The sequence below is a fragment of the Oncorhynchus clarkii genome, chromosome 6 (genome assembly GCF_045791955.1).
Source record: "Oncorhynchus clarkii lewisi isolate Uvic-CL-2024 chromosome 6, UVic_Ocla_1.0, whole genome shotgun sequence".
Classification (NCBI taxonomy): Eukaryota; Metazoa; Chordata; class Actinopteri; order Salmoniformes; family Salmonidae; genus Oncorhynchus; species Oncorhynchus clarkii.
The window spans coordinates 9,623,293-9,647,893 of record NC_092152.1 but is presented as its reverse complement, the minus strand read 5'-3'; the positions used below and the strand labels follow the sequence as shown (position 1 = coordinate 9,647,893).

Here is a 24,601-nt window from a genome sequence, read left to right as displayed (position 1 = left end):
CCATCCTCCACTAACCAGGTTTCCATCCACTTCCCCTCCACTAACCAGGTTTCCATCCACTTCCCCTCCACTAACCAGGTTTCCATCCACTTTCCCTCCACTAACCAGGTTTCCATCCACTTCCCCTCCACTAACCAGGTTTCCATCCACTTCCCCTCCACTAACCAGGTTTCCATCCACTTCCCCTCCACTAACCAGGTTTCCATCCACTTCCCCTCCACTAACCAGGTTTCCATCCACTTCCCCTCCACTAACCAGGTTTCCATCCACTTCCCCTCCACTAACCAGGTTTCCATCCACTTCCCCTCCACTAACCAGATTTCCATCCACTTCCCCTCCACTAACCAGGTTTCCATCCACTTCCCCTCCACTAACCAGGTTTCCATCCACTTCCCCTCCACTAACCAGGTTTCCATCCACTTCCCCTCCACTAACCAGGTTTCCATCCACTTTCCCTCCACTAACCAGGTTTCCATCCACTTCCCCTCCACTAACCAGGTTTCCATCCACTTCCCCTCCACTAACCAGGTTTCCATCCACTTCCCCTCCACTAACCAGGTTTCCATCCACTTCCCCTCCACTAACCAGGTTTCCATCCACTTCCCCTCCACTAACCAGGTTTCCATCCAACCTTTTTATGTGAATAAAGTATGTCCGATTAAATAACTTCATGCCTGATGGATAAAGCTAATTTGTCAGTAAACTTTCCAAATGTCGACAAAACAAAATATGCTAGACAAGGTGGGATCTTTTTGTGTTGGTAAAACTAATTATGCGAGAAATGTCAGTGGAAACGCTTTTATGAGCAAATATTGACATAATAACCATAATATCGAAGTAGGCTTGGAGTCACAGGATGACATGTTGTGTGGTCCTCCCACTACGACTCGAACCGAAGTTTATTAGGCTACAGATGAAAGTTATGATGAACCTCCCAGGGTGGTGAAAGTGAAAGAGGATGAGCTCGATGCTCCTTTCCAATAAATCTGGAGGGTTTATTCTGGTGACATGATCATCAATCCTTGGCTGCCGTCCAGCAAATATAAATAATCTTACTATTTTGTCCATAATAATCTCATCACGTAGGCCAGGGGTGTCAAAGTCATTCCATGGAGGGCTGCTGGTTCATCTTCTCCTCCTTCTTCTTCTTTTTCTTCTCCTCCTTCTTCTTCTTCTTCTTCATTTGGCAAATCGCAACCAACTGGCAGGTGTGTACACCGCCACCTACTGTACTGGAGTGTGAGGCTGGTCACGACCTATCTATACCCACATATTCTCTTAACTAACCCTGAATTTCTAATAAAATAAAGTAATTCCCTACAAATCTCACTACGACCATCACTCCCACCCAAAATACCACCCACTCCCCTTTCCCGTCCAACCTCTCTGACCCTATCAAACAACCTATCCCTTTCTACATCATACATTTCACAATATAAAAACACATGATCAACCATTTCCTCTACCATTCAGCCATTACACATTCCAGGACCATGTTTCCCTATCAATTTCATAGATTAATTCAATCTCATATTCCTAATATCATCCTACACAACATAACTTCCTCCCTTCTGTTCCCATTATATGACACTATCTCCCGTGCACATTTCATTGTACAATAAAATGTCTGCCCTTACTACTTTCATCCCATTGTCTCTGCCAGCAATCTAACCCATTTTCCAGAGTCAATGTTCTCATTTCCTCTCTACCCAACTGCACCATTATATCCACAATATTCTTTCTCACTGCTCTTTCTGCTATTATATCTACCATATCCTTTCCATTAACTCCTGTATGAGCCGGAATCCAACAGAACTGAATTTCAATACCATGTCTTTGTAACCCAAACAACAGCATCATTATTTCTACCCATAAATCCTCACGTTCGGACGTTCCTGATCTTAAACTAAACTAAACTGATGCAGAGTCCCAACATATTACTAGTCTTCTTGATTGTGCCTCCTCTATCCATTGGACTCCAACAATTATAGCAACCGTTTCTGTTGAACATGCAGATAAATAATTTGTTAGTCTCTTGCATAGATTAATATAGAAATCAGGAATGAATACACCTGCTCCTGTCTTCCCAATCATGAGATCCTTTAACCATCTGTATACACTGCAAGACAAGAATAAAATGTATTACTACTATATTGACCCACTATTGTTCCTACATTATCTTCTCACACCACTGTTTCTTTTCTTCTGTCAGGCTCAGATCAACATGTGGTCTTGTATAAAACCACAGTGGCACATTTCCTATTGCCACAGATGGCCTTATAACAACATCTCTGAGTCCATATTCATCAACCCTTTTTCCAATCTCTGGGCCAAAACCCCTCTTTTGATATTGTTCATATTCCCAGCACTCTTCCAGTACTGACAGTATATGATGGTCTACCATACTACCCTTCAATCCAGTATGCCAGGGCTGGCTTAACTCTTATAAGGGATAGTGGCATTTACCCAGTATCTACTTGTGAAGCCTCAACCGGTGTAGTTTTAAATGCACCACCGCACATCCTGAATGCACTCGCTTGCATCCTATACTATTGACATCACTTCCTTCATTGGCAAAGCTTTGGTCCTCTCAGTACTAACTTTAACGATTGCATCAAGGCTGGTTCTTCATTTTCTGAATCCACTCTGGTGTGGACTTAATAGACCCCTATGTCCCAGATAATACATCAATCTGCCTACAATCCTGCTGGATTTAGGTTTTTCCTTTCTATTAAGACCTAAACAACCAGGTGAGGGGAATTCCTTACTAATTAGTGACCATAATTCATCAATCAAGTACACGGGAGGAGAGAAAACAGACAACCGGCCCTCCGTGGAATGAGTTTGACACGTGATGTAGGCTATACCTGCACTGTATCTGTTAGCTGATAGCTAAGGTACGTGTCATGCCAAAGTGGGAACATTCGCTACAGCTTAAAACACTTCCTTTTTTTGTGTGACAACACCATCAGCTGAAAATATGATGGAAACTCATTTCACAGATTTTTTAAACAGGTACATTTTCTATTTGTTTATTTTATTGAACCTTTATTTAACTAGGCAAGTAAGTTAAGAACAAATTCTTATTCACAATGACGGCCAAACCCTCACCCTAACCCGGACAACGCTGGGCCAATTATGCGCCGCCCTATGGGACTCCCGATCACGGCTGGTTGTGATACAGCCCTGGATCGAACCCGGGTCTGTAGTGATGCCTCTTGCCTTGCGATGCAGTGCCTTAGACCGCTGCGCCACTCGGTCCCCAAAAGTTATTTTTATGTGAGCAGAAAAGTAAATAAATAAAAACAGTATGGGGATGAGGTAGGTAAATTGGGTGGGCTATTTACCGATGGACTATGTACAGCTGCAGCGATCGGTTAGCTGCTCAGATAGCAGATGTTTAAAGTTGGTGAGGGAGATAAAAGTCTCCAACTTCAGCGATTTTTGCAATTCGTTCCAGTCACAGGCAGCAGAGAACTGGAAGGAAAGGCGGCCAAATGAGGTGTTGGCTTTAGGGATGATCAGTGAGATACACCTGCTGGAGCGCGTGCTACGGGTGGGTGTTGCCAAAGCTGTTTGAAAAGACTGCCTGAAATGTCAGCCTGTTTGGGTGTGATGGAGCTTTGACCTGCCTGGTGACATCACCAGGAGGTAAATTAGTTAATAGACCAATAAGAAATAGTTCCAAACCTCTCTGCCAATAATACCTAGTTTTGAGTTTTCCCCTCCTTACTCAGACCACTCCCAGACAGTCCCAGCAAAGTTATAGCTTGAGAAATTGCTCTTTGCTAATTGAAAACAATCACAGTAAGGTACTTAATTGTTACCCAGAAATAATTTGATATGAAAAAAAATATTAATAATTAAAAACGGCTGCATTTTACCTTTAAATATATTTTAGAAAAATATGTTAGGCCCAATTTTAAATATTACATGTATCCTTAAAATGCACACAAATATATATTTTAAATCATTTTTTTTTGTATGGGAGTTCACACTGACAACAAGCTGTTGCTTTTTAGGCTGAATCAAATACACTGAATCGCTTTAGAATATTGAGGTTTACTGAGGAGCGTTTGAAAATCAAGTGAAGAAGCAGTTATAAACATGTCCTCAAGATGTCAGCAAAAACCCAATTTATTCACATGTGTCAAAGCAACGGTCTAATCAGTTCCTGATTAATTTGGGCCTTACTTACACACTCCAACAGAACCACACTGTGATGTGGCACCTCCAGTTTCTCCCCTTCACAGGACCATATGTCATATATTGTACATTTGGGATACGTGTTGAGTGGGAATCTACACTCTGATATTAGAAACCACACTCTGTTACAGGCTTATGTTCATGTCAATTACATTCTGTAGCTGCATGAATTAAACTTTTTGATTGGTGATGAGTATTTTACCCTGTGCCCATAGAGGGTGAATGTCCATTTTTTTCTTCAAAATGGTGAATTTTAAACTGCTGCATCTTACATAGTGCTGTCCAGGGGGAGTACTTGTACATCAAGCTGCCTCACACTACACAAACATATACAGTGAGCTCCAAGAGTATTGGGAGTGTGACACATTTTGTTGTTGTTTTGTCTCTGTACTCCACACTTTGGATTTGAAATGATACAATGACTATGAGGTTAAAGTGCCGACTGTCGGCTTTAAGTTGAGGGTATTTTCATCCATATCGGGTGAACCATTTAGACATTACAGCACTTGTTGTACAATCGTGAATAATGATGAGTGAGAAAGTTACAGACACACAAATATCATACCCCAAGACAGGCTAACCTCTAACCATTACAATAACAGGGGAGGTTAGTATTTGGGGGGGGGGGGGGTATGATGATATTTGTGGGTCTAACTTTCTCACTCATCATTATTCACGATTCATTCAAGACTATACATAATCATGGTAGCATCCAGGGGCGTAGGCATGGGTGGGCCTGGCTGGACACAGGCCCACCCACTGGCGAGCCAGGCCCGGCCAGGCTCAGATTGAACAAAAACAAAAAATATACACTTTTATATATATATACAGTACTGTGCAAAAGGTTTAGGAAGTTGTGAAAAAATGCAGTAGAGTAAGAATGCTTTCAAAAATAGACATGTTTTGAAGGCAAAGGCTGATCACACCAAATATGGATTTGATTTAGATTTTTCTTCTATTCACTCACTTTGCATTTAGTTAATTTGATAAATATAATCTATTAACATGTCTATTTTTGAAAGCATTCTTACTTTACAGCATTTGTTCACACCTGCCTAAATATTTTGCACAGTACTGTATATACACTCCTCTCGCTACATTTAAAACCTGTATTTCTATGCCAACGTGCATATCATCAATTTCAAGAATATCAGATCACATGGTTGTTTTAAAAAAAATAGTAAAAGTAGAGAAAAGGACAGGTGATAACACGAGGACACACAAAATGACACAGGTCTTTTAAAGGTCCATGTTTTATTAAAAACTATACAAATAAAAATCTACATTTCCTGTCAGTTTTTGGGGGGGGGATTTTTATGTTTTGTCGTTAATTATTTGAGGCGCTAACAAACAAACATATTAAACACGACACCAAAATCAATTGTAAACAAATGTTCAATCTTTTCAAAAGTTTGTTTCACATAGCTTCCACTTATTAGCTGGTGTAGATAGATATGGGATTTGGGAATGCTTCCTAAATGACACACTATTCCCTATGTAGTGCACTACTTTTGACCAGGGCCCATTGGGCTCTGGCCAAAAATAGTGTAATATAAATAGGTTACTACGTATATAGGGACTGGGGTGCCATTTGGGACGCAGTCAGGGAGTTGTTTAATAGCTAGAGAGGTTCTTAATAGTTAGGGAGGCTCTTAATAGCTAGGGAGATTCTTCATAGCTAGGGGGGTATTTAATAGCTAGGGCGTTCTTAATAGCTAGGGGGGTTCTTAATAGTTAAGGAGGTTCTTAATAGCTAGGGGGTTCTTAATAGTTAGGGGGGTATTTAATAGCTAGGGGGGTATTTAATAGCTAGGGAGGCTCTTAATAGCTAGGGAGATTCTTCATAGCTAGGGGGGTATTTAATAGCTAAGGAGGTTCTTAATAGCTAGGGAGTTCTTAATAGCTAGGGGGTTCTTAATAGCTGGGGGGTTCTTAATAGCTAGGGGGTTCTTAATAGCTGGGGGGGTTCTTAATAGCTAAGGGGGTTCTTAATAGCTAGGGGGTTCTTAATAGCTGGGGGGTTCTTAATAGCTAGGGGTTCTTAATAGCTAGGGGGTTCTTAATAGCTAGGGGGTTCTTCTAGTTCTCAAAGGAATGTCTTTACAGAAACTTCACAGCCATCATCCTCCTAAAGTCATCTTTTACTCTTCAAATTCTATATATACATATATCAAAACCTTTTTTTCTATACAAAACAATTTCTATCAAAGACATTGAGAAGAAATATAAAATTCTCACTATATGAGTTTTAGAGCGTGATTACATGTTCTATTAGTTAATTCAATTTTCATGTTAATTCAAGTTGTATTTGTCGCACCTTTAGGGTATGTCACATAACAACCACACTCAATTCTACATTCTAGATTTTCTTCTGCCCAATCATTACGACAGTATAACCATAGAACTGGGAAGTACAATTTAATAGGATCTCGATTAGAATAATAGACTGAAAAGTTTAAAAGCAGAAAAGTACCAATTACCTTTAGTGCTCTATTTACAGCTGGCTCTAAGGAGGCGCGAGTGTCAAAGGCACGTTAGTTTGCAATTTCCTCGTGTAAAAACTGGCGCACTGGCATTTTCCAGGCCTCATGCCAGGTTTGGCAAATTAGCTGTTTAACATCAGCTCGATGGCGTTGAGGTGGTGCGGTGGGATGTGGGGGGGTGCCAATATTTGATGTGTGTACTTAAAAACGAGCGCAAGTGACAATTTTAACAGTTCTAAAGGGACGTTTTAAGACCCACAAAAAGCAGGTCTTAACAGAGTTGATAATGGAACGGATGTTGAGAGAGGAAGCACAGCCTATCCTGCCATGACGCACAGTGCCCATAGAAGGAAAGCTGTGCCTTTTGTGCTGGTGAATCTCATATTTATAAACATAAAAAAACGATTGGTTCCCCCCTATTTCGTTTAATTTGCTAGAAAACCAAGCACAACCTATCCTCCCTTTAATCAAGGCTGGTTTAGCAGGATCACATTGGTGTTGCTTTTTATCCTGGACATTATCCAAGTAGCTTATGATTAAAGGTGCTTGAAATTGTCTACCTGAATTTCGCTTGTTCAAGTAGGCTATCCATCCCTTCTCCTATTACCGAAGATGCGCTCCTCCAAATGATTCAGTCTTCCTATAATGCTATGTTAATGGACGATTTTTTGAGAATCTACCTCGCACATAGGGAACGATACAATTGACAGGAATCTAGTATTTCGTTTACTGTAGATGTGCAAATGTTATGCGTGAAGACATGTAGGCCTGCGTGTTCACACAGTACCATGGGACGAAAGAAGCGATTTATGATATCATGCTTCTGACCCGATCCTATTTAGAAATATTGTTGTTTGAAAAACGTGTTGTTTAACGTTTAACGTTGTTTAACGTGTTGTTTAACGTTTGATTAACTTGATTAACGTATTATTAAGATTTACCTTCCATGTGTTTATGGTGAGGCTGGTTTAAGGCTCAAATGCAATGCAATTTAATCTGCTATTTCTGGAGAAGTGCAAATATGATCTGTGAGATGGTTCCATAATGTTTGCAGAACATTACATTTGCGAGCAGTATAACGGTGAGCGGACATGACCCTTTTCTCTTCATAATGGATCTTTATCCCGTTTGGATGCGCGTAAAACCCTCCATTGTCTAAATTGCCTTGTCTGTATTATACGCCCAACGCAGCAATTACGGTGCCTGTAACTGTATTTAAACATAGCCTATTTAAAACAAGTTGTGGTTCAAATTTAATTAGAATTTGATTAGAATGATATACTGTCTTCTTTGGCTATATCCTCTATGTCAATAGCCTAGGGAATGTAATATGACTTATTGACTACATTTTGCGTGTCCATGTCCAGCATGAAATAAACAGTACGCCTAGCCCCTATTTTAGTGAGAACGCTACAGCCTATGTTAACAATGTATTTCCATATTGAAGCAATGCAACTAGATCAATGTGGACTGCAAACATGTTCAACATATTTAGTTAATATGGGGGCAGGCTATTTAAGGAACTAGGTTATAATGGGACTAACATTCGAATTAGAGTTGACGACAACACAATACATAAAAGACGGTAAATGCACAACTTCAAGCAACCATGGAGCATGTTCTGATTGGCCAGTGAGGGGCCAAGTCTCGACACACCACAACAGGATTATTCATCAAAACCCAGCCCTTTCATGCCACCGCCAGCTATTGGGCTCATTGCATTACGTTTGTTAAAATAGAGCCCTTAGACATCAAGGGTTTCAGTATCAAATCATGAAACTTGTTAAACTGTAATAGGGATCCCTGTAATGTCTTTACACAAAAAGGCATGACCAAAATTGTAACATACAGAAATTGTTTATATTTTTTGGTACGATTATGATTATGTGAAAATGTCATACTGTTCAACTCCCACCTCAAGTTGAAACTAATATGTTGGCAGTTTTACAAAGAAAAACCTCCGTGTAAAAAGCTCTGATGCAAAGGGTTTGGCAACCTATTCTGGTTTGTCAGCCGTAAAAAAAAAAAAATGATGACAAAAGCAAGAATGAAAGACCACATAATTTCCCATCTGACTTTATCAAAAATAAATCATCTCTGTCAAACTGTTGAACTTTAAACAGCATCAAAGGGTATGGTAAAGGCATCTTATAGAAGAGTGGCAGGGACTCTTAGTTATTCCCTACCCAGAAAACAGGGGATGCACTGACGACAATCAGCTCTGTTCCCAGTTAGGTTCCTTAAGGGTTCGGGATGGTCCCAAGGGAACATTCTCCTGGGGGACCTTTTTATAGTTCCTAGTTTGTCCCGAGGACGTTTTTAGGACGTTGTGTCATGGTAGCCTGAAGGTCCCATGAACATTCTTGGGATGTTGTGTCATGGTCCCCTGGAAGTTTTTGTCGCGTGATGGTCCCATGTGTCCTAAACCGTTATAAGTAATATGGTAATATGTAATATAGCGGTTTTCAGGTAAGTGGTTCATCTAAAATAGTGTAAAAATCTATAATTAATGATTACATTTGACATGATCACTTCGTACTGACTTTTCAATATGACCCCAACTTCATTTCTAACTCACAACCTCTGGATTTAGGATATGCTGATCAGGGGATGATGTGTAATGAAACTAATGAAACATTTCTTTGCGACCTTTAGGGGACGAACAGGAAACTAGACAAAAACCTCCAGGAGGGACCATGACACAACGTCCTGACAACTTTAGGCGACCATTTTGTGACATCCTGGGGATGTCCTAATGACTCATTATTGTTTGCTGGGTATCTAATTCAGAAGTTCAACATTTTATGTATTTAATTCATACTAGGCACTTAAAACCATTGATTTACAGTAGGGTCCGAAATTGTTGACACCCATAAAGATCAGTGGTGTAAAAATACTTTAAAGTACTACTTAAGTAGTTTTGGGGGGGAATCTGTACATTACTATTTATATTTTTGCCCCTTTTACTTCACTACATTGCTAAAGAAAATAATGTAATTTTTACTCCATACATTTCCCTGACACCCAAAAGTACTCGTTACATTTTGACAGGAAAATGGTCCAATTCACACACTTATCAAGAGAACATCCCTGGTGATCCCAAAAGCCTCTGATCTGGCGGGCTCACTAAACACAAGCGCTTCGTTTGTAAATTACGTCTGAGTGTTCCCCTGGCTATCCGTCAATAAAAACTTTTTTTGTTTAATTGTGCTGTTTGGATTTCTTAATGTAAGGACTGTGAAATGGTTTATTTTTTAAAATGTATTTTACCTTTATTTAACTAGGCAAGTCAGTTAAGAACAAATTCTTATTTTCAATGACGGCCTAGGAACAGTGGGTTAACTGCCTTGTTCAGGGGCAGAACAACATATTTTAACCTTGTCAGCTCGGGGATTCGATCTATACTTTTACTTTCGATACTTAAGTATATTATAAACCAAATACTTGTAGACTTTTACTCAAGTAGTATTTTACTGGGTGACTCTCACTTTTACTTGAGTCATTTTCTACGAAGGTATCTTTACTTTTACTCAAGTATGACAATTGAGTACTTGTTCCACCACTGTTAAAGATGAGCAAAAAATACTGTTTAAAATAATTTAAATAGTGAGCTATGTTGTATGCTCCATTTCTTTTTAAAATGATACTATTTTGTACTAATACAATTGCTCAGCGAAATGGATATTGTTTAACGAGTGATATATATATATATATATATATATATATATATATATATATATATTTTTTTTTTTTTACCTCCCCTTGCGAAAATAGTGACACTGAGCCTTTTTCTAAAAATGTGTTATAAGATTGGAGAACACATTGGGATCTTCGACCATTCCTCCATACAGAATCTTTCCAGATCCTTGATATCCTTTGTCTGCACTTATGGCCTGCCCTCTTCAATTCAAAACACTGGTATTTTCATGTCAGTCCATAAGCTCAAGATCCCTCCCAATGTGTTCTCCAACTCAGAAAATATTTTATCAAAAGGCTCAGTGTCGTTATCCTCACAAGGTATTGAAAACAGGGGTGTCAATAATTTTGACCCTTACCTTTTTGAAAAAAGAATACATGACTTGTTAAACAAAATCTATTTTTCCGCACAATTCTATAAGTATAACATAACATAACTGTCCTTTTTTGTGCATACAATATAACTCAGTAATTTAATTATTTATTTGATACGGTCATTTTTGTTGATTTTTTATCAACGGTGTTAATGATTTCAGACCCCACTGCATCTTCTTGATTAGATCAATATCAATAAGTTATTCAATGAAATCTAATCAGCACGAACGGCTGCAGAACTCTTGATCAAATAAAATACATCCTGTACATACTCTTGGTTCAGCTTCTTGGTCTAAACAAACACTATCATTTTTTTTGTGTGTTTTGAGGATTGATATGGGTTGCTTCCCTTTACCATGGGATTAAAAACACCACAGTGGTCAAACTGTTGGTGCTACATCTTGGTCTCACTGACTGGAGGCTTCTCGTTTTCATGCTCGTTCTCGTGGGCGATGAGCTGGTATGATTTCTTGTCTTTCTCCTCCACCACAGAGTTCCCCATCTCCGCATCCTTGGATTGTAACTCATGACGAGACAGATACTCAACAATACCTGTGCCAATCGAGTCTCCCAGCACGTTAGTGGTGGTACGCAACCTGTCTCTGTATAAAATGGAGGCAGTCCAGTTGTTAGAGATAATATACCGTACAGAAGGGGAATGTAACACTCAGAATATTACTCTTTCAGCTTTCCTACGAGGGACTCATTTTCTAAAATATTTGTCTCCCCAAAGAAAAGGCAAGGTTTGCACAGAGGCAACACTTTGGTGTGACATTTGGCAAAGGCATGCATGCACTACCCAGCCTATTTCTCAGAGAGAGAAAAAAACGGTTCATTTTCCATTGGAGGTTTGGCAAACTAAAACCAGGTGTATCATTTCACATACTGGTGGACATAATTTGTATTTAATGGGATTTATTAGGGATGCCCATTACGTCCTGCCAAGGCAGCAGCTATTCTACCTGGGGTTTATTAGGGATGTCCATTAGTTCCTGCCAAGGCAGCAGCTACACTTCCTGTGGTTTATTAGGGATGTCCATTAGTTCCTGCCAAGGCAGCAGCTATACTACCTGTGGTTTATTAGGGATGTCCATTAGTTCCTGCCAAGGCAGCAGCTATTATACCTGGGGTTTATTAGGGGTGTCCATTAGTTCCTTCCAAGGCAGCAGCTATTCTACCTGGGGTTTATTAGGGATGTCCATTAGTTCCTGCCAAGGCAGCAGCTATTATACCTGGGGTTTATTAGGGATGCCTATTAGGTCCTGCCAAGGCAGCAGCTACACTTCCTGTGCTTTATTAGGGATGTCCATTAGTTCCTGCCAAGGCAGCAGCTATTCTACCTGGGGTTTATTAGGGATGTCCATTTGTTCCTGCCAAGGCAGCAGCTATTCTACCTGGGGTTTATTAGGGATGTCCATTAGTTCCTGCCAAGGCAGCAGCTATTCTACCTGGGGTTTATTAGGGATGTCCATTAGTTCCTGCCAAGGCAGCAGCTATTATACCTGGGGTTTATTAGGGATGCCTATTAGGTCCTGCCAAGGCAGCAGCTACACTTCCTGTGGTTTATTAGGGATGTCCATTAGTTCCTGCCAAGGCAGCAGCTATTCTACCTGGGGTTTATTAGGGATGTCCATTTGTTCCTGCCAAGGCAGCAGCTATTCTACCTGGGGTTTATTAGGGATGTCCATTAGTTCCTGCCAAGGCAGCAGCTATTTTACCTGGGGTTTATTAGGGATGTCCATTAGTTCCTGCCAAGGCAGCAGCTATTCTACCTGGGGTTTATTAGGGATGTCCATTAGTTCCTGCCAAGGCAGCAGCTATTCTACCTGGGGTTTATTAGGGATGTCCATTAGTTCCTGCCAAGGCAGCAGCTATACTACCTGGGGTTTATTAGGGATGTCCATTAGTTCCTGCCAAGGCAGCAGCTATACTACCTGGGGTTTATTAAGGATGTCCATTAGTTCCTGCCAAGGCAGCAGCTATTATACCTGGGGTTTATTAGGGGTGTCCATTAGTTCCTGCCAAGGCAGCAGCTATTCTACCTGGGGTTTATTAGGGATGTCCAGTAGTTCCTGCCAAGGCAGCAGCTATTATACCTGGGGTTTATTAGGGATGCCTATTAGGTCCTGCCAAGGCAGCAGCTACACTTCCTGTGGTTTATTAGGGATGTCCATTAGTTCCTGCCAAGGCAGCAGCTATTCTACCTGGGGTTTATTAGGGATGTCCATTTGTTACTGCCAAGGCAGCAGCTATTCTACCTGGGGTTTATTAGGGATGTCCATTAGTTCCTGCCAAGGCAGCAGCTATTTTACCTGGGGTTTATTAGGGATGTCCATTAGTTCCTGCCAAGGCAGCAGCTATTCTACCTGGGGTTTATTAGGGATGTCCATTAGTTTTAGCCAAGGCAGCAGCTATTCTACCTGGGGTTTATTAGGGATGTCATTAGTTCCTGCCAAGGCAGCAGCTATTCTACCTGGGGTTTATTAGGGATGTCATTAGTTCCTGTCAAGGCAGCAGCTACACTTCCTGTGGTTTATTAGGGATGTCCAGTAGTTCCTGCCAAGGCAGCAGCTATTCTACCTGGGGTTTATTAGGGGTGTCCATTAGTTCCTGTCAAGGCAGCAGCTACACTTCCTGTGGTTTATTACCGATGTCCATTAGTTCCTGCCAAGGCAGCAGCTATTCTACCTGGGGTTTATTAGGGATGTCCATTAGTTCCTGCCAAGGCAGCAGCTATTCTACCTGGGGTTTATTAGGGATGTCCATTAGTTCCTGCCAAGGCAGCAGCTATTCTACCTGGGGTTTATTAGGGGTGTCCATTAGTTCCTGTCAAGGCAGCAGCTACACTTCCTGTGGTTTATTAGGGATGTCCATTAGTTCCTGTCAAGGCAGCAGCTACACTTCCTGTGGTTTATTAGGGATGTCCATTAGTTCCTGTCAAGGCAGCAGCTACACTTCCTGGGGTCGAAATATATTAAAGCACTTACATTACATATAAAACAAAATATAAAACACTACATCATGTAACATTATTACACCACTACATATCTACAATACAAAATATATAATACAACAATATTATGATTATCGTTGAACACAATGGGTATGTTTAAATAACCTCCGAAAAGAAAAGTGGAAACGCTCAGCCACTTATGCATGAGATCTTTAGAGGAATCACATGTCGATAGAATCAGAAACAGATGGATTGGGGAGAATGGAATGTGAAGAGAGTCTCTCACTACCTATACTGACTGAGTATTCCCTAAGGCTTTGGTTTCTGTCCAGAGATGGACATTAAGCTAACCCGTTAGTCACTGGCTAGTTGTCAGACCAGGCTAGTAGAACATATATCAAAATATAGGCAGAAATCTGTCTTCTTAAATATGGCATGGCATAGATGTTGGATCCTTGGCTAGTGGAACAACACATGGGCTGGTAGAAACTGCAGTCTACTAGTCCAGCTGGTCAGGACCCCAAATCCTACAATTCCATCCCTGTGTCTGACACTGTCCACACAGTAAATATCCAAACTTCTTTAGAAGATGATCATATCAGTCAAACTATAAATAATTGTTACAGAAAATAGACTGTACTCACAGGAACCAATCCACTGCAATGATGAGGGTGATGTCATCAGTGGGCAGTCCAACAGAGGTCAGCACAATCACCATGGTGACCAGTCCCGCCTGTGGTATCCCAGCTGCACCGATACTTGCTGCGGTGGCCGTGATGCTATTCCACAGGACAGAGAGACACAACCAAAGAAGTAGATTAGATTAGATCAGGGTTTGTCAAACTCAGTCCTCAAAGGGTGCATGGTTTTTTGCCCTGGCACTACACAGCTGATTCAAATAATAAACTAATCTAGTGGGGTGGCAGGTAGCCTAGTGGGGTGGCAGGTAGCCTAGTGGTTAGAGTGTTGGCCTAGTAACCGAAAGGTTGCAAGATCAAATCCCTGAGCTGACAAGGTAAAAAAAAATCTGTTGTTCTGCCACTGAACCGGCAGTCAGTGAAAATAAGAATTTGTTATTAACTGACTCACCTAGTTAAAAAAAACTAATTTAACATGTACTGTTTGGGGTCCTGAAGACAGAGTTTGGGAAACATTGGATTAGATGAACACACTAGCTGCCAGTCCCACCTGTTATGCCATTCTAGTTCTGTGGACACATCACTTCTGTAAGACACTTTTCGCTTAAAAGGATTAGCCTTTTTTTCTTCAATTTACCCAAATCTACCTGCATGGAGCTCAGGCCCTGAAGCAAGAATATGCATATTCTTGGTACCATTTGAAAGGAAACACTTTGTTGTTTATGGAAATGTGAGAGGAATGTAGTAGAATAGAACACAATAGATCTGGTGAAAGATAATACAAAGAAAAAAAACAACCGTTATTTTGTATTTTTTTTGTAGCATAATCTTTGAAATGCAAGAGAAAGGCCATAATGTATTATTCCAGCCCAGGTGCAATTTAGATTTTGGCCACTAGAAGGCAGCAGTGTATGTGCAACGTTTTAGACTGATCAAAGGAACCATTGCATTTCTGTTCAAAATTTTGTGTCAAGATTGCCCAAATGTTCCTAATTTGTTTATTAATAACTTTTCATGTTCAAAATTGTGCACTCTCCTCAAACAATAGCATGGTATTCTTTCATTGTAATAGCTACTGTAAATTGGACAGTGCAGTTAGATGAACAAGAATTTAATCTTTCTGCCAATATCAGATATGTCTATGTCCTGGGAAATGTTCTTGTTATTTACAACCTCATGCTAATCACATTAGCCTGCGTTGGCTCAACCGTCCCGTGGAAGGGACACCGATCCTTAACAAACCCTTGACTCATTCAGTTTCAAAGAAACCAACCTCTGCAGCTCCTCCTTTTCCCAGAAGCTTACTAAATCCCAGAAAAATATTTTTTAACTTCCATGAATTTGCATTGATGTTAGTGGGAGACTAAGCGTAAGTCATGACTCATCCCAAAGAGCTTGGTTAATGGACTGGATGGACATACCTTATAGTGAGGATCTGTCCAAAGTTCATGTCCATGTTGTTGACCTGGGCTATGAAGAGAGCCGCGATAGCTTCGTACAAGGCGGTGCCGTCCATGTTGATGGTGGCACCCACTGGCAGCACGAAGCGTGTCACTCTCTTATCTATCCCATTGTTCTCCTCCAGACACTTAAAGGTGATGGGCAACGTGGCTGAGCTGAGTTTGAACAGGAGGAAAGGCGAGAGAGAGAGAGACAGACGAGACATTTGGAGTCAGTAAAAGTCAGATCTACTGTCTATCACCATGACAACTCACCTAGATGAGGTCCCCAACGCGGTGATGAGAGCCTGCAGGAGTCCACAGATGAAGACAAAGGGATTCTTCCTTGTGATCACAAAGTAGAGTGTGGGCAGTACCAGGAAGGCATGGATAGACAGGCCAATAATGACTGTTATAGTGTACATGCCCAACTGGCCGCCCGTTTCTGTGATGTCATCCATCTCCACTATCTTCCCAGCGATGAGAAACAGGATACCAATGGGTGCATACCTGATGCAAAAAAAATGCAAAACAAATCCCACGTCAAATTTAGGCTCACAATACCAAGCGAGTGCTACATCACGTTATTGTGGTACCGTCAAGATCAACACATTTCCACTATCACATAGTACACAATAACAAGTTCTACTTTTCTTATTTTTTGAAGTATTTTCTCTTTATTGGATAGATATAGAGGTTAATTAAATGGGTGAGAGACCGGTACATTGAGATTTCAATTCCCAGTAACGCTTTAATTCCCAACCAGCCTGTAATTCCCAACCACCCTGTAATTCCCAACCAGCCTGTAATTCCCAGCCACCCTGTAATTCCCAACCAGTCTGTATTTCCCAACCAGTCTGTAATTCCCAGCCACCCTGTAATTCCCAACCAGCCTGTAATTCCCAACCAGTCTGTAATTCCCAGCCACCCTGTAATTCCCAACCAGCCTGTAATTCCCAGCCACCCTGTAATTCCCAACCAGCCTGTAATTCCCAACCAGTCTGTAATTCCCAGCCACCCTGTAATTCCCAACCACCTTGTAATTCCCAACCAGTCTGTAATTCCCAACCAGTCTGTAATTCCCAACCAGTCTGTAATTCCCAACCAGCCTGTAATTCCCAGCCACCCTGTAATTCCCAGCCACCTTGTAATTCCTAACCAGCCTGTAATTCCCAGCCACCCTGTAATTCCTAACCATCCTGTAATTCCCAGCCGCCCTGTAATTCCCAGCCACCCTGTAATTCCTAACCAGCCTGCAATTCCCAACCAGCCTGTAATTCCCAACCAGCCTGTAATTCCCAACCAGCCTGTAATTCCCAAAAAGCCTGTAATTCCCAGCCACCCTGTAATTCCCAGCCACCTTGTAATTTGAACTCTCCGGGGTGAGGTTTCCTCTAGGTACAGATTTAGGATCAGCTTCCAGTCCCACAATCCTAAAACTGAACCAAGATCAATGTCTAGGGGCAACTTCGCCCTAAACCGAATTCAAACCATGCCTAACACTGCACCACGCACCACATGATAATGGCCACCAGTCTCATGATAGCCTCGTTGAGACAGACAAAGAAGTCCTTGAGGGGCTTTCCCTGCTCCTTCATGCTGCCAATGATGAGACCGAAGCATATGGAGAACACGACCAGACCCAGGGCATTGACCCCGTTCACCTGCCCCGGGATGGGGATCACCTCCTCCCGCATGATATGCTGCCCCTGAGTCCCGTTCAAGACGAAGAGGGTATCGTTCACCGTCATCTTCACATGGACCACTCTCTTTCCGTACTGCGTTTTAAACTGTAGGGCAAAGGTGCAAAGCTTTATTGATTTTTGTTCAGTGTTTATACAGTGTATTCGGAAAGTATTCAGACCCCTTGACTTTTCCACATTTTGTTACGTTACAGACTTATTCTAAAATGGATTAACTAGTTTTTTCCCCAAATTACACACAATACCACATAATGACATCACAATACCACATAATGACAAAGCAAAACCGTTAAAAAAAAACTGAAATATCCCATTCAGACTTTTTTCTCAGTACTTTGTTGAAGCACCTTTGGCAGCGATTACAGCCTGAGTCTTTTTGGGTATGATGCTACATGTGTGTCTTGGACTATCATTAATGTGAAGACTTAAATTATCAAATCAATTGTCTATGTGTAATTATTACATGATTAAACTAACGCCATGGGAAAATGTTGTTTAAAGAGTTACTATTTCCAGAATTTAACAGTCACTTATTAATGTATTACCACATCATCAGTCATATTCTGAAGGTCGCAAACTCTTGGATATCAGCACGAACCCTAGTATAAATGATGAATCAGTGATATACCAATTGCTTAATTATTTATTTACTAACTAACTAAATAATCACACAGAAGTGCATAAATACACACAGGATAGGTTATACATTATACATGATATAATGAAAGGTCCCTAGTGGACTAAACCAATATGACGGCTTGTTACACCAAATGAAAAGGGAGGGGCAGGTGAGAAAGAGCGGCAGGAAAAACAAAACGACTCCACTATCGTACACACAGCTGATAACTATGCTCATGGAAATGCTAATACCTTGCACATGAATGGCCGCTCATTCGAAAATAATTGCAATTTACACATCCGAGTGACCATCGGATTCTTGGTCACTTTGTTGTCTCTGTTGAAATCGCCAGTCCGTCTGCTGGAGAGTCAGTCGACAGAAAGTCTCTGGTTTGTCCCCCAGATCCTTTGTAGTTGTAGCGTCTGTCTGTTGCAATGGATATGGTCGTTTGATAGGGAAATGTTCTCCTCTCGTCTTCGGTCGAGTTTCCTAGACTATTTTACATATACAGCTGCGGACTGTGAATGTGTAGTCTTTAGTTTTGTAGAGATTTTCTTCTTCTCTGTTGAAAGTTTCAGAGTTCTAGCCATTACGTGCCTCTCAGCTCAAGCTGTTGGTCTCGTTGGCCTAATGTACATTTGGTTGGAAGTGGGTTTTATACACTCTGGGACGCCGATGTAATTTGTGGGCGTGGCCACTGACTTGGTTAAGACTTCAAATGAAAAACAATTCTCTCATTTTTTTTTAACCTTTATTTAACTAGGCAAGTCAGTTAAGAACAAATTATTTTTTTCAATGACGGCCTAGTGGGACGGAACAGTGGGTTAACTGCCTGTTCAGGGGCAGAACGACAGATTTGTACCTTGTCAGCTCGGGGACTTGAACTTGCAACCTTGCAACCTACTAGTCCAACACTCTAACCACAAGGCTACCTTGCCGCCCCATTTAGAAGGCTAACATCACATTACGTCTTCTCACAAATAGTTTCACATTTAATAATATATGTTCCTCCACATTTGGATGTGAGTCTGATAACGGGTAAATATATACAGTCAGAGATACAGTTATGTTGTTCCACCGTCTTTAGTTACATCACAAATTATTACCAAATTCGACAGGATTGTTCTTTAAATACCCATGGACCATTCCAAATGTTTGGAATACAGAAATACTGTTTACTGAACTGCAACGTCTCTCCCTGTGGTAACAAAGGGATTTCACTTCCATTGCTGAGAGTGGGAGAGAGAGTTTTCCTGCAGGTATTTATGACCATCATAAAACTGTGGAGAGAGAGAGAGAGAGAGAGAGAAGGGGGTGCCTATGATTCTTCCCCCAAGAGCATGTCATGACACTTGGCACAACTGTATTTGGAGAGTTTCTACCATTCTTCTCTGCAGATCTCCTCAAGCTCTGTCAAGTTAGATGGTGAGCGTCATTGCACATATAATTTCAGGTCTCTCTAGAGATGTTCGATCGGGTTCAAGTCCGGGCTCTGACTGGGCCACTCAAGGACATTCAGAGACATGTCCCGAAGCCACTCCTGCATTGTCTTGTCTTGTAGTTGTGTGCTTATAGTCATTGTCCTGTTGGAAGATTAACCTTTGCCCCAGTCTGAGATCCTGAGCGCTCTGGAGAAGGTTTTCATCAAGGATCTCTCTGTACTTTGCTCAGTTCATCGTTCCCTCGATCCTGACTAGTCTCCCAGTCCCTGCCACTGAAAAACATCCCCACAGCATGATGCTGCCACCACCATGCTTCACCGTAGGGATGGTGACTCGTTTCCTCCAGACTTGATGCTTGGCATTCAAACCAAAGATTTCAGCCTTAGTTTCATCAGACCAGAGAATCTTATTTCTCAAAGTCTGAGAGTCCTTTAGGTGCCTTTTGGCAAACTCCAAGCGGGCTGTCATGTGCCTTTTACTGAGGAGTGGCTTCCATCTAGACACCATGAAGGGCTGATTGCTGGAGTACTGCATAGAAGGTTCTCCCATCTCCACAGAGGAACTCCAGAGCTCTGTCAGAGTGACCATCGGATTCTTGGTCACCTCCCTGACCAAGACCCTTCTACTCGATTGCTCTGTTTGGCCAGGTGGCCAGGTCTAGGAAGAATCTTGGTGGTTCCAAACTTCTTCCATTTAAGATTGATGAAGGCCACTGTGTTCTTGGGGACCTTCAATGCTGCTAAAAAATGTTGGTTACCTTCCCCAGATCTGTGCCTCGTCACAATCCTGTCTCAGAGCTCTACGGACAATTCCTTCGACCTCACAACTTGGTTTTTGCTCTGACATGCACTGTCAACAGGGGGACCTTATATAAACAGGTGTGTGCCTTTCCAAATCATGTCCAATCAATTGAATTTACCACAGCTGGAATCCAATCAAGTTGAAGAAACAGCTCAAGGATGATCAATGGAAACAGGATGCACCTGAGCTCAATTTCGAGCCTAATAGCAAAGGGTCTGAGTACTTATGTAAATAAGTTATTTCAGTTTTTATTTTTTAATAAATTAGCAAAAATGTCTAAACACGTTTTTGCTTTGTTAATATGGGGTATTGTGTGTAGATGGATTAGGATAATTTAAAAAAAAATCAATTTTAGAATAAGGCTGTAACGTAACAAAATGTGGAAAGTCAAGGGGTCTGAATACTTTCCAAATCCACTGTATACGGGTAGGTAGATTTCTATGAACAGATTAACAATGAAAAAAACCAACACACTTTATTACATAAAAAACCTGGTCCTCTGTAGCTCAGTGGGTTGGGGCATGGCACCTGCAATGCCAGGATAGTGTTACGGTGCGTGAATGAGGACCCAAAAGCGAATTAACTTAAACAGAGCTTCTTTAATTACCAAACATAGGTAGGCTCAGACGGACCGGCAGATTCCGACAGGACAAGACAAGGTTACAGCAAACATGACGACAGTCTGGTTCAGGCATGAAACACAACAAACAAGAATCCGACAAGGACAGGAGCAGGAACAGAGAGAGATATAGGGACCTAATCAGAGGGAAAAAGGGAACAGGTGGGAAAAGGGGTGACGAGGTGGTTAGGAGGAGACAAGGCACAGCTGGGGGAAAGAGGAGGAGAAAAGGTAACCTAACAACGACCAGCAGAGGGAGACAGGATGAAGGGAAAGGACAGAGACAAGACACAACATGACAGTACATGACAGTACCCCCCCACTCACCGAGCGCCTCCTGGCGCACTCGAGGAGGAAACCTGGCGGCAACGGAGGAAATCCTCGATCAGCGCACGGTCCAGCACGTCCCGAGAGGGAACCCAACTCCTCTCCTCAGGACCGTACCCCTCCCAATCTACGAGGTACTGGTGACCACGGCCCCGAGGACGCATGTCCAAAATTCTACGGACCCTGTAGATGGGTGCGCCCTCGACAAGGATGGGGGGGGGGGGGGAAGACGAGCGGGGGCGCGAAGGACGGGCTTGATGCAGGAGACATGGAAGACCGGGTGGACGCGACGAAGGTATCGCGGAAGAAGAAGTCGAACTGCGACAGGATTAATGACCCGAGAAATACGGAACGGACCAATGAACCGCGGGGTCAACTTGCGAGAAGCCGTCTTAAGGGGAAGGTTCTGAGTGGAGAGCCAAACTCTCTGACCGCGACAATATCTAGGACTCTTAGTTCTACGCTTATTAGCAGCCCTCACAGTCTGCGTCCTATAACGGCAAAGTGCAGACCTGACCCTCTTCCAGGTGCGCTCGCAACGTTGGACAAAAGCCTGAGCGGAGGGGACGCTGGACTCGGCGAACTGAGATGAGAACAGCGGAGGCTGGTACCCGAGGCTACTCTGAAAAGGAGATAGCCCGGTCGCAGACGAAGGAAGCGAGTTGTGGGCGTATTCTGCCCAGGGGAGCTGTTCTGACCAAGACGCAGGGTTGCGAAAAGAAAGACTGCGTAAGATGCGACCAATAGTCTGATTGGCCCGTTCTGCTTGACCGTTAGACTGGGGGTGAAAGCCGGAAGAGAGACTGACGGAAGCCCCAATCAAACGGCAAAACTCCCTCCAAAATTGAGACGTGAATTGCGGACCTCTGTCCGAAACGACGTCTGACGGAAGGCCATGAATTCTGAAAACATTCTCGATGATGATTTGTGCCGTCTCTTTAGCAGAAGGAAGCTTAGCAAGGGGAATGAAATGAGCCGCCTTAGAGAACCTATCGACAACCGTAAGAATAACAGTCTTCCCCGCTGACGAAGGCAGTCCGGTGACAAAATCTAAGGCGATGTGAGACCACGGTCGAGAGGGAATAGGAAGCGGCCTGAGACGGCCGGCAGGAGGAGAGTTACCGGACTTAGTCTGCGCGCAGACCGAACAAGCAGCCACGAAACGACGCGTGTCATGCTCCCGGGTGGGCCACCAAAAACGCTGGCGAATGGAAGCAAGCGTACCCCGAACGCCAGGGTGGCCGGCTAACTTGGCAGAGTGAGCCCACTGAAGAACGGCCAGACGAGTAGGAACGGGAACGAAAAGAAGGTTCCTAGGACAAGCGCGCGGCGACGGAGTGTGAGTGAGCGCTTGCTTTACCTGCCTCTCAATTCCCCAGACAGTCAACCCGACAACACGCCCCTCAGGGAGAATCCCCTCGGGGTCAGTGGAGGCTACTGAAGAACTGAAGAGACGAGACAAAGCATCAGGCTTGGTGTTCTTAGAGCCCGGACTATAAGAAATCACGAACTCGAAACGAGCGAAAAACAGCGCCCAACGCGCCTGACGCGCATTAAGTCGTTTGGCAGAACGGATGTACTCAAGGTTCCTATGGTCAGTCCAAACGACAAAAGGAACGGTCGCCCCCTCCAACCACTGTCGCCATTCGCCTAGGGCTAACCGGATGGCGAGCAGTTCGCGGTTACCCACATCATAGTTACGTTCCGACGGCGACAGGCGATGAGAAAAATACGCGCATGGGTGGACCTTGTCGTCAGAGAGGGAGCGCTGAGAAAGAATGGCTCCCACGCCCACCTCTGACGCGTCAACCTCGACAACAAACTGTCTAGAGACGTCAGGTGTAACAAGGATAGGAGCGGATGTAAAACGATTCTTGAGGAGATCAAAAGCTCCCTGGGCGGAAACGGACCACTTAAAGCACGTCTTGACAGAAGTAAGGGCTGTGAGAGGAGCTGCCACCTGACCGAAATTACGGATGAAACGACGATAGAAGTTCGCGAAGCCGAGAAAGCGCTGCAGCTCGACGCGTGACTTAGGGACGGGCCAATCAATGACAGCTTGGACCTTAGCGGGATCCATCTTAATGCCTTCAGCGGAAATAACAGAACCGAGAAATGTGACGGAGGAGGCATGAAAAGTGCACTTCTCAGCCTTCACAAAAAGACAATTCTCTAAAAGGCGCTGGAGGACACGTCGAACGTGCTGAACATGAATCTGGAGTGACGGTGAAAAAATCAGGATATCGTCAAGGTAAACGAAAACAAAGATGTTCAGCATGTCTCTCAGGACATCATTGACTAATGCCTGAAAGACAGCTGGAGCGTTAGCGAGGCCGAAAGGAAGAACCCGGTATTCAAAGTGCCCTAACGGAGTGTTAAACGCCGTCTTCCACTCGTCCCCCTCCCTGATGCGCACGAGATGGTAAGCGTTACGAAGGTCCAACTTAGTGAAAAACCTGGCTCCCTGCAGGATCTCGAAGGCTGAAGACATAAGAGGAAGCGGATAACGATTCTTCACTGTTATGTCATTCAGCCCTCGATAATCTATGCAGGGGCGCAGAGACCCGTCCTTCTTCTTGACAAAAAAAAACCCCGCTCCGGCGGGAGAGGAGGAGGGGACTATGGTACCGGCGTCAAGAGCTACAGACAAATAATCTTCGAGAGCCTTACGTTCGGGAGCCGACAGAGAGTATAGTCTACCCCGGGGGGGGGTGGTTCCCGGAAGGAGATCAATACTACAATCATACGACCGGTGTGGAGGAAGAGAGGTGGCCCTGGACCGACTGAACACCGTGCGCAGATCGTGATATTCCTCCGGCACCCCTGTCAAATCACCAGGCTCCTCCTGTGAAGAAGAGACAGAGGAAACAGGAGGGATAGCAGACATTAAACATTTCACATGACAAGAGACGTTCCAGGAGAGGATAGAATTACTAGACCAATTAATGGAAGGATTATGACAAACTAGCCAGGGATGGCCCAAAACAACAGGTGTAAAAGGTGAACGAAAAATTAAAAAAGAAATGGTTTCACTATGATTACCAGAAACAGTGAGGGTTAAAGGTAGCGTCTCACGCTGAATCCTGGGGAGAGGACTACCATCCAGGGCGAACAAGGCCGTGGGCTCCTTTAACTGTCTGAGAGGAATGTCATGTTCCCGAGCCCAGGTCTCGTCCATAAAACAGCCCTCCGCCCCAGAGTCTATTAAGGCACTGCAGGAAGCTGACGAACCGGTCCAGCGTAGATGGACCGACAAGGTAGTGCAGGATCTTGAAGGAGAGACAGGAGTAGTAGCGCTCA

At 43.1% G+C, this 24,601-nt stretch overlaps 1 protein-coding gene across 1 annotated transcript in view; it reads right to left on the bottom strand.

Moving 5' to 3' along the window:
* Positions 1-5,443: 5,443 nt before the first annotated feature.
* The window catches only part of LOC139410597 (excitatory amino acid transporter 1-like), a 40,806-nt gene continuing 21,648 nt past the window's right edge, over positions 5,444-24,601 (bottom strand). Inside the window, exons 6-10 of the mRNA XM_071155903.1 lie at positions 17,306-17,580; positions 16,067-16,300; positions 15,773-15,967; positions 14,358-14,492; positions 5,444-11,362 (exon numbers count right to left, since the gene is read on the bottom strand). Of these exons, the coding sequence (XP_071012004.1) occupies positions 11,155-11,362; positions 14,358-14,492; positions 15,773-15,967; positions 16,067-16,300; positions 17,306-17,580 (1,047 nt within the window). The 3' untranslated portion in view covers positions 5,444-11,154. The remainder of the gene's footprint in view (positions 11,363-14,357; positions 14,493-15,772; positions 15,968-16,066; positions 16,301-17,305; positions 17,581-24,601) is intronic.